The 16,326-nt window shown below is 36.9% G+C and overlaps 1 protein-coding gene across 9 annotated transcripts in view; it reads left to right on the top strand.

Annotated features, from left to right (window-relative positions):
* The window catches only part of LOC127067908 (telomerase-binding protein EST1A-like), a 134,547-nt gene that overhangs the window by 13,536 nt on the left and 104,685 nt on the right, over window positions 1-16,326 (top strand). For all 9 annotated transcript variants that reach the window (XM_051003393.1, XM_051003355.1, XM_051003365.1 and 6 more), the window contains exon 17: window positions 9,742-9,887. In XM_051003393.1, the coding sequence (XP_050859350.1) occupies window positions 9,742-9,887 (146 nt within the window). The remainder of the gene's footprint in view (window positions 1-9,741; window positions 9,888-16,326) is intronic.

Genomic DNA, 16,326 nt, shown 5'->3' with positions numbered 1-16,326 from the left:
GAATACTTGTATTTATTTTTTTTTGTTAATACTATTTAACGTTAATGCGTTCGCAATAAGATAAATAGCCATTGACAAAATTTATATTTGTCCTCGTTTAATTAAACGAATAAATGATTTTTTTATATACATTTGTTAATTTATGGTTCAGTGAACCATAAATTAAACAAAATATTGTATGCTCACTGCGTGAATGTACATATGTCATCGCGATTAATTTCCAAAGATCCAAATAGATTTATATCCCATTAATTGCAACATTCGATGGGCTTCGATCTTATCTTCGATGTCGTCCGTGCGGGATAAAAGATTTACGGTTAATGCCATTAATAATAAGAGTAATAATATTAATAACAACGTTAACAACATGTCTCGGTTGCAATTTTCGGTTGATAGTAAGGGGCAGTGCAAACAAGAGGTTGTATCACGTGATTACTACGGGCATCTACTCGTGGATAGGCAGCGTGTTTTCTAGATTTTGTAATTTAGATAAAATAGCCTGAATTATCGTTCAACTTCGAGTCGGCTATGATGTACGATCCTTCCTATTAAATCGATCATGTCATATAAATCATTATACATGATGATGGAGAAATCAAACATTGAAAACATTATAAATCTCGGCTAGAGATCTTATCAAAGTGGTTATTTATAGCTACGAGATGATTTTAAAGGTCATCCTTCGTTCTCTCACAATAGCAAATTTTTTAGAATTACATCCTTACAAGTTGTCGGCATCTCTTGATCCTGATGTTAGCCGTTCTTTCGTTATATTTTCAATGTCGACGTCCGAACATATTTTTTAGGACGTTTTTTTGGGAGGATCATCATAAGGAATCCCCTTTATCTTGTTTCGCGACGTCTTCAGACGCGAAAAATAATCTCCTTTGGGTCTAAAAATATACGGTATTATTGGCCATCCACTTTGCCGATCTTCCTTTTTTTTATCGTCCACTCTTTCAAACGGTAGGCGGTCCTGGGCCGTGAATAAAACTACGTAGTACAAATCGCGTCTGATCCTGGATAACGAGTTCTAGATTCTAACGACCTGGGCACCTCGTGTTGATGTTAATGTATGCATATACACGAACTAACTAGTGACGAAAGTAATTCAATTATTATTTTTAATATTTTATTTATTTGCAAAGTATAGATAGGTATATTTAATTTTTAAAAGAAAAAATAATGATGAAAATGTAGAAAGTAGTGTTCGTACGATACATGTCACTCAGATTGTTATCAGAATGGTAATGATATTTATATTTTTATAAAAATGATAAGAAGATATTGGTTTTATATGTTCTCTTTTATTCCAAACAAAAATTTGTCGTTCTCCATATCATTTTAACACATATATTCGGGAAAAAAATCAGCGTCGAACATTGCTATTCTCGGTGGGGTCTCTCGGTGTGGGGTACTGTGCGGTAGCGTTGGCATCCTGACCCTGAGATCCTAGCTACACGACGACCTTAGCGTGGTAAGGTGATTTCCTGATGTTCGATGTTCGCCTCCTCCTGATGTTCTCAGTTTCGTATTGAGAAATGGTCGATGAAATAGCAGTAGGAGGAAAGACAGCAGACTTGAAAGATTTATAGTATTTGGAAATCGATCGTCGACTGCGAGTAAATCCCTATCAAAAATTTTTTCTATTAATTTCCATCGATTATGTGTTCACAGAGATTATTAGCAGAATTGTAGAAGTTCGTAAACGCATTTGCAATCTTTCGATCAAAAATGACGAAGTCTGCTTCGTTGTCGTGAGTCTGAGTATAAACGCGAAGAGTAGTATCGTGGAGGGATGTATCTACGGAGAGAAGAGACGAAGAGGCTAAGAAAGAAGAAGACGAAGAAGCTGGAAACTTAATGCTCGTGGTACTGCAGCCACGCCGTCGCTATATCGTCGAGAAATGGTTATAGTGCCCGGCCCACGCAATCCGTGGGTCATGGACCATGATCTATGGAACACGCCAGAATGCCCCGTTATGCGCTAAAGTGCAAACTTGTTAGTCATAGAGTTACTCGGTGTCGATGGGACTACGGGGGCTGCCGTGGGGGCTGCTTGATGCCGATGGTCCGCATCGGCGGTGTGACTGGCCGAAGAAAATGCATGAACCAGGCTGTCCTCTTTCTCCCTCTATCTTTATCTTTATTTCTATATCTATCTCTATTTCTATATCTATCTCTATCACTATCTCTATACCTATCTCTATCCTTCTTTTCTTTCCCTTTCTTGTGTGTGCACTTGTGTGCGCACACGACTGCCCGCTACAACTCCGTGACATGGCGACCGTGAATCCTGGCCATATGCCGTTATGCCCTAAAGTGCAATTCTCTTTCTCCTTCTACTGGTTCCACCACCTCCTTCTTCTACACTCCCTCATCTCCGTAGCCTCCGGGTGCCATCGGACCTCTTTGCAACTCGCTCCTCTCTTCCTCTATTAAGCTAATTGCGCGCGAACACAAGCCCTCTCAGTACAATATTGAAGAACGATTAGGGACGTTTACGTTTTTAATACATCGTTTTTAACATCGGTAATCACGATGACGTCGGCGAATCAGTGATAGAAACCTTCGTCCGTGATCATAGACTTTGGTTCCTAGTATCGGGTTCGTAACTACGAGCTCTTTAACAATAGAATCATTTCTCGTTCGTGCACTCGTTGATTCGAGATTCTCTCGCTGTAACACTTCTCAGTTTTTCATCCTAATGGAGAAATAGACGGTAGAAAGAATCGAGTCAAAACTAGAAAAATAGTCTTCGTAAAGACCGGCGCCAATCTTTTCTCGTACTCGAGAAAGACGTCAGAACTTGCCACCTATCTCTTTGTCCACGTAATCTAGTTGGTAGTCGAGTTACCACGAGAGTAGCCTTATTAAGATCTTGTAAATTGCTTTGGACGTAAGATAATTGCTTTTTTAGTAGTTATAAGAGCGTCATAAATTTAATCGAATTGCCGCAGATACGAGGAGACATGCTTTTAGTGTGCGTCAACATACGATACTACTATTGAGACACATAATCTAAACATCAAACCATTATCCTTTCTCGATCGGTTATATTCGTTATATTATTGATCATAAGTTCTGGAATCCCGCAATGTTCTCAAGGACTAATAATGCGTTACGTGAGCTAATATAGGATAGGATAAATAGGTAGGATAAATGTTAAACATTTTATCGGATACTGCTCGACTACTTTCATGATCTAAGCCTTGTATCCATAAAAATACTAAAGCTGGAACGATCGGATAAAATGTCTCTATCGATGCTTCATTTCAGATTCTATATCCTGAAAGCCATAATTTCGAGATTACGAAAGGATGATAATCGTACTTGGTCGATGATATCCTTCAATGGGAGTACCGTAAAAGTTGTTTCTTTTTTCGCCTGATTCTCCGCGAATGTAGGTCTTTTGCTCCTGAGACTGTGCGGTTTGTTGTAAGTTTTTGCATTCCGACGTTCTTGTATCGATTCATTCCGAGTCAAGTTCGAGTTTCAACTCGTTTTGGTCGTACCGAAGTGAGTGAGATCTCGTTATCGTAATCGTGAAATTACATCGCGAAGTTAGATAACGGAATTTCCTATCCGATCGCAGTTTTCTTGGGAGATAGAATCGAGCTAGAAAGCTCATTCGCTTGCATTTCCTCTCGTGAAATGAGACAGACATTGGGTCCCAGCTTGGTAGAATAAACCGAACGATCGAACGATTGTGCAAGAAGCGTGCGCGTCTTGCCAATAGTAGTAAAATAAACTTACTACCGCAAAGACGTGTAAACACGTAACTGGATATACTAGGAAGAGAATCCAAGCGGTCGATTAAAGGGTTGCTCCTTCCATCCAATGACGGGGCACTCGAAGACGAAATAAACAAGGCCAGGCAATCGGGACACGACTAGTTCTGCAGCTCCATTGCGATGTTATCTTGAAATTGGAATATTCTTGGAACTAGGTGCGGATCGTTAATAAAGAAGTAGGCTTTACAACCGAGGATTCCAATCGAGTATCGAAGAGGAGAAGGTTGTCTTCTTCTTACCCTAGTGCTTATTTTTTATACAATTATCCAAGAACTTTCCTTTTTAATTGCAAGCAGACGGAGTAATCGAGAAGCTACGGATTTATTACGAGCATGGCCCCTATTCATTCGGCCAATGCCATTTCAGCCTCTATTCATTCGAGGATGCTACTCGATCAGTAACGGTGTTTGACGAATATAAAATGGCTGTTAAATCGGACAACCGTGTGAATGCATCTTGATCAATGCCTCTGGCCTACAGCGAGAGTATCTAATTTCAGTAGTCGCGTTGTTCGTGGGCTAGCAACCGCGTTAACCGCTTCTGCAACGATCTAAGCATGCCCGGCGCACTTGGTAATCGCCGGCTTCGTTTCAGCGATTGCAGGCTGATTATCAGTAGTCGACCTCAAACATCTTTATATGCTTCGACTCCGGTTTTAACTCTCTCTTCTCATCTAGAATAGGTGCTAGAAGAATCGTGTACAAGCATGATAGAGGAAGGGAGGTCCTCAATGTACTCTTACGATCTTTCGTAAGAAAAAGATACCGATACAAACTCTTCTTGGTTCACGGGAAAGGTCCGCTCGACGACGTATCTGCTGTGGAAAGGTACGGGGACGTTTCTTTACGGTCTGATCGAGAATCCTCCGTCGGTTAACGGTACGTCGACACGTCGCACGACCAATCGCTGAGAGGTCGAAACGACAAGAGAGAGAGAGAGAGAGAGAGAGAGAGAGAGAGAGAGAGAGAGAGAGAGAGAGAGAGAGAGAGAGAGAGAGAAGAATTACGGAAAGAAATAAAAAGAGGAAGGAAGATGGAGTTCTTTGCCCTATTAACACACACGCGTACACACGGAGAATACACTAGCTCATACGATGTAGCTTGGTCAGGTACCTCGAGTAGATATCATTCTGATCTTTAAACAGTGTCATTGCCTGGCTTGGTGCACGCGTTAATACAAGAAAGGTAGGGGTGCAGAGGAAGGCTTACGTCACGAGCTCTCTGGATTGCAACGGCCGAATGAGATGTTACGTACCGTAAATTTGCAACTGTGCTATGTCGTACTATAAAGACCGAATAGGAAGAAGAAAGAAGAAGAAAAGGTAAAAGAAGACAAAGAGACAAGAAGTAAAAAGAAGAATAAGAGGCAAGAAGGAAAAAGAAAGACTGTGGGAAGATACCGAGTTCCTTGAAAGAAACCGGCCGTCAATTCTCCTCCATCTTTACGAGGATTCTATTTTGGTTTAACTCCACAAAGCACTCTGCTCTTCTTTTTTCAGATTTTAATCCGCTAAAGCGGTAACATTGAACTCGCTGTCGTTGGCGACGATACGCTTATTGTTTCACTGATTACAATTTCGAGCGGATTCCTTCTCGCTTTCGAAAAGATACTATTTTTATCTTTGCTTCTGACTTATTATCGCGGTACAAGGTCTTTTTTTCATTTTCGATCGATCTTGTGTCATTAACAGGAAAATGTTACGAGCGGCTTTTAATTTGTAGTTCTCTGTTTCTTTTTTGTTTTTTTTTAATGTGTCAAACATCTTGACGATCTAATGCTCTTAAGAGAACTTTTAATCGTTTAACAAGGTGGAGAGACCGCAAAGTGTCTTATCTGAAGGCACACCCACTTAAGGAGCTTCCGTTACTAATCACTACCCACGCGTACTGCACGCTTCGCGTTCTTAAAATATATTACACGCAATATGACTAGCGTTTAAGAGTTGCCTATGGCGAAATTTTATATTCCGAGTTATGTTCCCAGATATGGTCGATACCATTACAGATTATATACTGATAATTACTATTAAGATTTCCTTTCCTAGCTCTCCTCATGATGAAATCAATATCAACATTGTTCTCGTACCAAAACGTTAACCGCTAAAACGCCCATCCTTCCATCTTTATTCAAGGATACAAAGAGAACGATTAACCGATCACCGGATGGAATACACGTTATGTACCTTTTCATTGGCAATGTCTAAGAGGAAACATAAAGTATAGTGAATTTATATCAAATAAAGATCATAAACTGAGATGAAGTCTCGTTGCAAGTATATTCTTTGATAGAGTTACTATTAAAGAGAAGATAATCATCGATAACTTCTCAAGATCAATAAGATAATATTCGTTTTGTCCGACATAAGAAAATATTGATATTGCGAGAATGTTGAACATTTGGATGTAAATTAAAAAATTATTTGTTTTATCAAAGGAAAAAATATAAAAGATTTTCGTTTTCTTTTTTTTTTTACGAAGGATTCGCTTTGACATTCGCAAACTATTGTATAGGAACGATAGACGCTATCGAAGGAGCTGTATATCTGATTAGAATTCTTCGACTCACTATGAGAAGCGTTTTTAATATTCATCGCATTAACCAGTCCTCCGGTGGTAACTCGTTTGCTCATTTACTCTTTCTCTCTAGTTGGTACATCCTCTTAGCATTATTATCGTGCATGTTCGTACTTTGCGTTGTTACTCTTCTCGAGCTTACCAATATGCAAAGTTACGGAAAATAGAGACAGGCTCATGGAGATCGGCATATTAATAAGGAAATTCTTGATGCGATTTTCTCTTTTTCGATTTTTTCTATGCCCTTCTCATTTTCTTCTCGTCTCTAGTTTATGGTGTATACATCTGTGTGTGTGTGTGTGTGTATTATGAGTTTAGTATTGGTTCTTACCACTATTTAGATTATAAAAGAACTGAAAGAGAGAAACAAATATGACGAAAAGGAAGAAGAGGAGATGAGAAAAGTTAGAAGATTAAAAAAGAGTAGCATAAGGTAATCTCTGTAATCGGAAAAATATATAAAATTTCTACAGGAATTAGTAATGTTCTTAATTAAATATTTAAGTGCCAGGAGGTTTCAAAATAATTTTGTTGAGAAGTAACAAACGGTGTGATAATGCTTGATTTAATGCATTTCGATTACCGTCAATTGCACAAGGCAGCCAGATGCTCTAGCACATTTTCACATAAAATGTGAAATGCAGCATCAATTACGGTACCTGACACTTAAACTTTTTGTGCAGGGTACTTTGGGCATAAATTTTGATTGGAAACGGGCACTTCTCGCGGTCATTCGGACGGTACTAGTCGCTTTAACATGCGTTCCCTTGATAATATTTTGCTACAAGAAAATATTATCTGATCAAATATTATTTCATTCAGGTCAAAAAAACTTGTATTTATGATTAAAAATACTTTTACTTAAAACTATTCTATTAGCGTTCTGACAAATAAGGAAACATACAATATTACACAAAGTAGTGTATTTAAAATTCAAAATTCATGAAACTATATACTGTTATGTGAATGTTGTGTATTTGGTACGCTCATGGATTCTGCAAAGAATCAACTTGTCTCAATCAACATTCATTTTTTTTTATGACATACTTTCTCATCAAAAGAAGCATTATGAGATCATTTAGGTTTCGGTAGTTTACTCAATATCATATTGTGTGAGCCTAAAAAAAGTATTACACAAAGGATCTGATTACGTAGCAAGGTGTGTTTCGTATCTACAAGTCCATATTTGCATGTGTCTTGCAATCGAACAACAGTATCCGAAAAACATATGTTTACGTTTTGCTCACTATTAACAAGAAAAACTCACTGTTGACAATGGAAAAAAAAGAAGAAAAAAACAATATGTGACCCAACAACATTGTGTTAAAAAATTTTTTTCTTTTTTGCATTTCTTTTCAAAAAGTTTTTAAAAGGTCAACTTGGAATGATATATCTAACATTTTGTTATAGTTTGTGCAAATTTTCACGTGATAAAAGCACTCATATATTTATCAGCTAGGCGACTTCATTTGTTTACATGATAGAAGAAATGGCTGACTTGACCTAGGGTCTGTGATATACATCATACGATTTACCTAACGGGTAATATAAATAAGTATGTTGAGAGATCTTCGACCTTCGCTCGTAAACAGATGTGCTTCCTTATGAAACAGTTCAGTACACTCACATCTCTACATCGGCCAACGTCGGATCAAACATGACAGGTAGTTTGATCGATGAAGATTAGCAGTGTCAGTACTAAGTTGATTTTAAGATATTTCAATATTATTAGAGCACTAGGTTTTCTTGCTAGGATGATTTTACACACGTTTTTTACCATTTGTATTAGATTAGACTTGCTTTTATTATACATAAGAGATCAGAACGATAAATTATAGCGTACGTATTATAATAATAAAGATGTATTTAATTAATTTTAATACATAATACAGCATTGTTCTTTTCGCGATTCTTTAGATAATCTGCCACTTTAATTATTTTATACAAAAGAGATTACTTTAACGATATCTAATTTTAATCATATCGATGATTCAAATAAGTCTGGTTAGGACAAAATCTTGCCTAAAACTAACGCGTATCTCGCGCATGTTACTGGACCTGCGGAGAAAAAGAAGTAGCCTGATGGTTATCTCATCTTTTACAAAAACATGCGATCTATTAGTTATTACATAGACGTAAAGTTTTCTTTATATGTTATGTTATTTGTTGAACTATCTACCTGACTACAATGTGTCTTGCAATTTGAATTAATTAACGAAAAAAAAAAACACGATACGCGTGCAGACACAATCTAAGTACGTTGAATGAATGAGGAAGAACTTTAATGTATTTTTTCACGGATTTTATATGGCCCGTTATATCTATTTCACGTAAAAAGAATGAAATGATATATCAGCTGATGTATCATTGAGTCGGTGATTATGAAAGTGATTTAAATTAAAAAATATTCATTTATTGTGTAATTTATATAATTAGGTAACTGTCATACGAATTACGCTTTGAAATGTAAGTCTGCATGTATACTGTCAAATTAATCTTCGGCGATTTGGTTGACAGAAAAACCGAAAAGGTGACCAAACTTAGGAAATCGAATTTGTCAGTATTGTAATGTTTGGTCTCAGAGGCAGAGGTAGTGGAGACAATCGCCTCGAGCTCGTCGAAAACTACATTTGCCAATGTCTGGTCTTCAAGAAAATTGCTTGTAGTGTGAACGCATACATTTGATTCAATGTATTTCACACAATGCATTTTCAGCGAGTCATACTAGCGTCGTACGGACGACTCGTTCGGTCGTTTGGTTTTTTGTTCGTTCGTCGATCTGGTCGCCGACGACTGATCTAAAATTAATGTACGCCCTTAATTCGCATCAAACTATCTGCGACTTACGTGTGAACAGAGTACGCATCGAGAAACTTGTTTCAGTGTCGTAGGTAAATTTGAAAAACTCAGCGTAGTAAAGAATTCTTCTAAATTTCCAGATAGAAATGCGATTATAAGAACGTTTAAATCGTCTGTACGTAGTTACTCAGTAAATTCTTCCAAGATAATTTCGAATCTGACTTGGAAGATATCTATTAACGTCCTTAAGTAGACCGAAGCTTTTAAAAGATTCAAATTCTATAGAACGTCCGTGGTTGGTTGTATTTTCAGACGAGTTTTCATTTATTTATTCGATGACCTTCCAGTCGCTTCGATTTTCCCGTCAAGCGATATTGATATCGTATATTTCGCTCTCATATGTCGGGTGATAAATCCGTATCTTGTTCGAGACTGTATACACATATATTTCCTATCGACAATCGGCAGACTCGTTTCGATGAAATAAGTATATGCATTTGAAGTCGAAAAAAAAGCGATAAAAAAGTCACGATGGTTCAGAAAGTATTAAATCCTTGTTTTGCTTTTTTCTTCAGAATGGAAACCTTTCAAGAGGCCGGCGTACAGATGTTAAAGGAATTCAGGGCTCTCTTGCAACATTCGCCGTTACCACTTCCTGGCACGCGCTTGTTACAACTCCTGGCTTTGAACATGTTCGCGATCGAGACGACACAGCTGAAGGGTGAGTGACTTTTATCTCGATCACCACGAATCTTTTTTCATTTTCGGATTTTTATGCGTTCTCCATATCTCAGGCGGAGAACTCACAGAGAAATTTATACCATTCTCGAGCGAATCGCTCAAGAATGCAGAGCAAGAGACCAGCGAGGATAGATCGATAAAAGCCTGCGAGCTCGACTTTTCGAGCAGATAAGCCGACAAACCGACAACGTTCCTTGTAGGAGGAAAAGAAAGTTGTCGTGACAACGGCGTTGCTTGTACTTTAGATCGAATCTTTTTCATACCCAGTCTCTTATCGTTATTTAATATTATTACGTAAGGTAGAGCCTGCCTGACTTCATTGTTTCATGTTTTTCTGACGCTTTCACGGAGTGTTAGTTTGAACGGCACATGATAAATCAAAGTAATGAAACTAGTCATCGTCAAAAGCTATTCTTACATATTCGCCGGGTTTTTTTTAATTCGGTACAATGTTCTTACAGATTTGCTTTAAAGATAAACCCTATCAAATTTCCAAATTTCTAAAAATGCCAGGCTTTATCTAGAAACACAATTAATTCGATTAGCTAGCAAGGCGATACAAATTCGGATGATCAATATTATGTATGAGGATATCGAAAAAAGATTTTATTCACGGCAAGTGGGGCGTGAGGTTAAATCTGATATTCGGTCTGATAAAGGTCAAACGCTTAGATTCAAGGAATGAAGGAGCTTTAGGAATATATTAAATATTTTTCAGTAGTTTGTAAAGGGTGAGTGTTAAGAACTTTACTTAATTTATTGATCTTAAATAAGTTATAATGACGAACTGGACTGTGAAACACGAGTAATGAAAACGTACTAGGTTTTACAAATTCTTACATGGCGGTATGCTTGACTGTGTCGCTTTCTTACTGCTTCAAGAATGCGAGAGCGAGAGCTCACATTTATTCAAATTCGTACCTTTTTGGCAGAAAGGGGAAACATTCGCTGGTATGATGCGGGTGATTTTTTTATATTATTTGGTCTTAAAGATGTTCCCATACCGAACATGTGAGAAATTCTGAAACCTAAGTATCACTATCTGAGGCGTCTTTAGAATTTCCACCAATGAGCACTTAACTGACTCAAGAGCCGAAATCCAAAAAATAGGTTTTCTTTTTTCCAGGATTTTTTCGAGATCGACCCTAGAACGCATTGCATATGATGATCAAATATATTTGTTTTTATAAAGATTAATAGAAATCACCGTTAGAAGGGTCGGAGCACTACCTATCCACGCTCTAATTAATTGTGAGTTTCGAAAATGCTCAGATCGTGATATTTATTCGTTTTACATATTTCGTACACATTTATACATCGATACGAAGATGCTAGTATTTAATACGGGACTAGTTTCGCAAGATCGTTTTGATTATCATCTTTTCTGAAAAATTTGGTGAAAGCAGAAACGTCGATCATCGTTTCTTCGTAGTGCTGTTGTGCATACATAATATATCTTCAAGCTCATATCTTGTTTTATTTCCAAGATTATTTATGGAGGTCGCCCATGACTGTCTAATCAGGTTGAAATCGTCGAAAGGATAATGTGGGCGTTAATAGTCTGTGCTTTTAACCGGATACCACTTTCTTATGGGTCGAATGAGCGCAGATCGTAAATTTTCTGCACTGCTGCTTAGCTTTACAAGAGACACTTCGTGGAAAGACAAATCATCCGAGAAGCGAAGTGTATCATAAGACGAGTGTGATCTTTTAGTATCAATAAAACTAATCATCCCCTGTCTTACAGCATCAAGTTATCCATTAAATCTATCATTTTTGTTAGCGCTTTCAGAACTGATCTATGCTTGCAGCGAAATATAGATGTCAATATTTTAGTTATAATTATCGTTATATATTCTATTAATTTGTAATAAAGAACATTTCAGCTTGAAAATCGAAAGATATGATATTCACATAAAAATCTTTTTTTGGAATTCATCGTCGGTTTAATGCGAAATCAGCTCTCCATGTCAGCGAGAATGGCTTTTTACGACTGTGTGCGGGACCGAATTTTTGTGATTATCGCTAATTCTTAAACAGGAAGAAGAGAGAGAGAGAGAAAAAGAGAGAGAGATTGAGAAACCATAATCAGTATCTCCGTTCCAATGGAGATGGAATTCTCTCCGAGTCATCATAACTTCCTCGTTGTCCTATTTTCGAAATAAAACATTCAGCGGAGTGTCATCTGCATTTGCTTCACTTACAAACGACATTAAAAACGGTTTTAACGCAAATTTCTTCCACGAAGAGAACTTTTTCTCATACGTTTACGATATTTCTTAGAAGCTATTCCGCTTCTCTTTTTACTTTTAGAAATACGTTCAATCTTCTTCAAAGGGTTCAAAAACTGTCGCTAAAAGATCCAACGCGAGTGATAAAAAGTGTTGAAATTGGCAATCCCACATGTAAGATTACTCGACTCGACCCCGCGTATTCGTCGACGGGTGTAGTTTGCCATTAAAATCATACGTTATCTTCGATGTACTCGCGCCGTCCTTCTACTGAAATTAATCGTACGAGCCCGAACTCGGTTTGAAATGGTTCTTAATGAATATAGTTGAGTTGAAACAAATGAATATATTCTAAAAATATACTGCAATTGAATATATCATTGCTAATATATTATATTTTAAAAACGAGACAATTCTTTAATGTCATGCAGATATTTATTCATTAGAAAATTAATGCTGAATGCTCTCGATTAACTAATCAGAAAAACGCCCGGGGAAAATTAGAAAAAGGAAGAGAAGTTTTATTAGAAAAAGGGAGTAGAAAAAGGAGTTTAATAGTAAAAAATGTATTGTAAGAATTAACTGTAAAAAGTGACTGTTGTATTAAATATAGGTACTTCAAAGGTAAGCTTAAGACAAGCGTCATAAATTGTTTGCTCTACAAGCCTATCTCTTGATTTTTTTGCTCGGTCTAAGATATTTAAGCATTTACAAAAATATCTCAATGTAAGTAAACATGGTCGCGTTTGTCTATGGAATCTATGCAGCAAAATTTAACGAAATCTCAAGAAGCATCTGATTGGCGTAAAAAAGATCTTTAGTCTAATATTTACCTCACATTCAAGGTCCTTCCATGTGTGCTTTAAGAAAAAGAAAAAAAAAAGTTGTTTTACATCTTAATATTAAAGAATTGCATTATCTACACGTACAGGTTATACCTGACACCAGATAATGTGGCATTGCACTTTCATTCATTAATCGTCAATAGATTGTTCCACGTGTAAAACTTCGTGGTTATGCCTATCACGCAGCTGCGATATTTGAATTGCACTGTCAATGTTGTCGTCATCGTCCCACGCAAAGGCAATCGAGAAAAATGCTAATTAATTATCGTTGCATCAGCAATATCACAGCCTGATAAATTGCGAATGTTCGATTCACCATCGTGTTCCTGTCCTCCGCACTAATGAACCAGTTCACCCAACCTTTACTGTTTTCGATTTGAGCTTTAATTATCCCGCTACTGGCTCGATGATCGAGCATGGCGAATCGCTTCCAATCGTAGCTTCTCCATGTACGCTTATTCGAACGCAGAATGTGACCATTAGATAGTGTAAACAGCCACCAGGAAGCGATCGGTATCACAGTGATCATCGTCCATCGGATTCGACCAATAATTGAAATCGTAAACACTGTTGGTGATGGTTCATTGAGTTTACGCACGCGTATCAACACAGTCTGCGGTCGATGTCGAGAAATGTTGGGACGTGTATCTTCATCATACTTAACAGGCATACACATCCCTACGGTTTATTTCAGACGTGTATTTCTCTTCGTTGTACAATAATGGAAATCGCTCGTTATTCGATCCATAAAGCTTTAATAAAAAAGAAAAAGAAAACACTATATGAGAAAGAAAACGATCGCCATCCTGTCTTTAGTTCACGTAGAAGAAACAAAATTATTTTTCCTGAATTATCTCCCGCTCGATATAGTTCCTCTTATTCCCTGGAAAGTTTTTGCGACTGTTCGCGAGAAGCAAGTTAGAAATTAATAGAGCAAGATAATCTCTTTCACCGAACGAACATTTAACTCGAAGCTGTGGGGTCAATTGATCGCAATAGTATCCTTCGGCAATCTTCGATCGAGTTTTTCTTTCAAAATGGACGCTGAGCCAAGGTGACTATCATTTTACATATATTTTAAGTATATTTTATCGTTGCTGCGTTTTATATTTCTCGCTTCGTTTTGCATCAAGTAGGAAATATCCCTCTCATTCGTTCGTTTCTTCCTCGGCGAATCGTCGAGTCATCCTCGAGACATCCATCAGATCCACTTTGTCGGCAATAGAATCGGAAGCACTCGAGACTGTCAAGCACGGTAGCCGAAGATATTGCTCGAGAGAAGCAAGATAATGCACGTTTCTCCGACTACTTCACGATGAAGAGATTCCCTAGGAAAAGGGGTAAACGACCTGTTACGTCCTTATGACGCAAAACCGGCTGCTTACGGAGATGATGTATTTTTTATGTTAATCATTTTTAATGGCTAACGTCTATTTTCCACAAAAGGATGAGAAAAGATCCTGTAGGCTGAATGTTTAAATATTTTTGAAGATCTTTGGAAAGGTTATAATCGTCGTTAAGCCTTATTTAATACTTACAAGAATTAGAATTGTTTTGACGCGATCTTTCAAGGCAATAAAATATTTAGTCGTCAGCATAGAAAAAACTTTCTTTCGCGTAATTTAAGTGATCGTGTCCATAACTGATCTTTCCTTTTCATCATCTCCTTTTCGATTATAACAGGATGAAATTATTCTTTCAATTCCTTTCGAGAATTTTTGTTAAAACTTCACTCCCGAATCATAGACTGCAGGTAGGAAGAGAATTCTGGAGCTTACTCGCAACGGGTCATGTTGGTACTTACCTTTCATATTTCAAACACGTTATTTCTTCACAAACACACTACTTGTGTAAAACGAGAGTATACCAAATTCGAAATTATTACATCATTATAGTTCATATATAAAATAAACAAGATTTAGGGAATTCATTGATTACGATTTATTCGTTGATTTTCTATAAATAAAATGAAATATGCAAAATTGATTTTGCGCGTATCAAATCGCAATCGATTACCTCGATTAAAGAAAGTTGATTGGTAACGCAGCGACGAGCACAAGGCGACACGCACACGTTATTTTGGTCCTTCAATTCACTTTTCTCACCAATTTCTTCTTACTTCCTATAATTCGATCGTTATCGATCTCGAGATTTTTCTTATATGGAAAAAAAAACTCGCATGGTCATTAATAAGTTTAATAGCCGTTTTCTTTCCTTTCTTGCTTTTTTCGTCTTCCTAATACCCTTCGATGTACCACTTTGACCAATAATTTACCAGAACATCTTATCGCCGTGTCTGGTCGCACAAATCGATATAATTTATACTTCTTTCCCATGTATTATATAGAAACTAGTAATTTCATATCAACTTGTTGGGTGCATAAAGTGATAAGTATAATAATAAACTATCAAGATTCATTTGAAGAAGTTGTTTCTACAAAGATATCATTTGCGTTAATGAGGTATATAGATTAAAAATATTCTTCGATTAATCATAGAATAAGAACAATCGATCGAGAATTATATCTATCATTATGGATTATAATCTTACAATTGATAAAAAGAATGACAGCGTAAGTTATAGATGTATGCGCGCAAGTATGGTTGAGTCAAGAATAGGCGGCAAAAAAAAAATAATGTTAACGTAAGATGATGGAACGTGTGTACAGGATGAATTTTGATAGAGCAAAACGAAATACGTTTATTGCAATCAAAAACATTCATTTATTAAAATTTATTCTGTTACGTATGTTGTATTGCACGTGTATTATAAATGAAATGTCACTAGAGACTAATATCCGTTTACGGGTTCTGTTAGTACCATAGGTGTATAGTAGTTTATTTGGAATAATTGGACGACAAATTCTTTGGAACGAATAGCTTCTCGATCGATTGGTCGATAGATCAAAAGAACAAACAAGAATCGTGTAGCGAGGTAATTGAAGGAAGCGGTTCTGAAAGGAGACGGCTGCTACGATGACGTCCATGATGCTCGCTTGACTCTACTCTAATGTATAAATCATGCAACCTGATCCTTATAAACAGCAAGTTTATATTTCTACCTTCTTGTTTTCTTTATCACTTTCTCCATTTATTATTTTGATAAACTTCGTTTCTTTAGATTTTAAGATTTGTAATAAGATGATTAAAGAGGAAATAACGGGAAAATAATGAATATTAGGATTCGATTATTTAATAATTGAAACGGCAACGTTGTCTCGTTCGAATGGTTCGAATAGGAACTCATTTCTAAGTTCTTCTAATTACACGTAACTGTTTTTAATATTAGGAAAGAGAGGCAATATTTACGATAATAAGACAGACAGAAGCAGGTAATTCCCTC

Source organism: Vespula vulgaris, chromosome 1, assembly GCF_905475345.1.
Source record: "Vespula vulgaris chromosome 1, iyVesVulg1.1, whole genome shotgun sequence".
In the NCBI taxonomy this organism is placed as follows: domain Eukaryota; kingdom Metazoa; phylum Arthropoda; class Insecta; order Hymenoptera; family Vespidae; genus Vespula; species Vespula vulgaris.
Note: the sequence above shows the minus strand (reverse complement) of the source record. Positions and strands in the feature narration are given on the sequence as shown.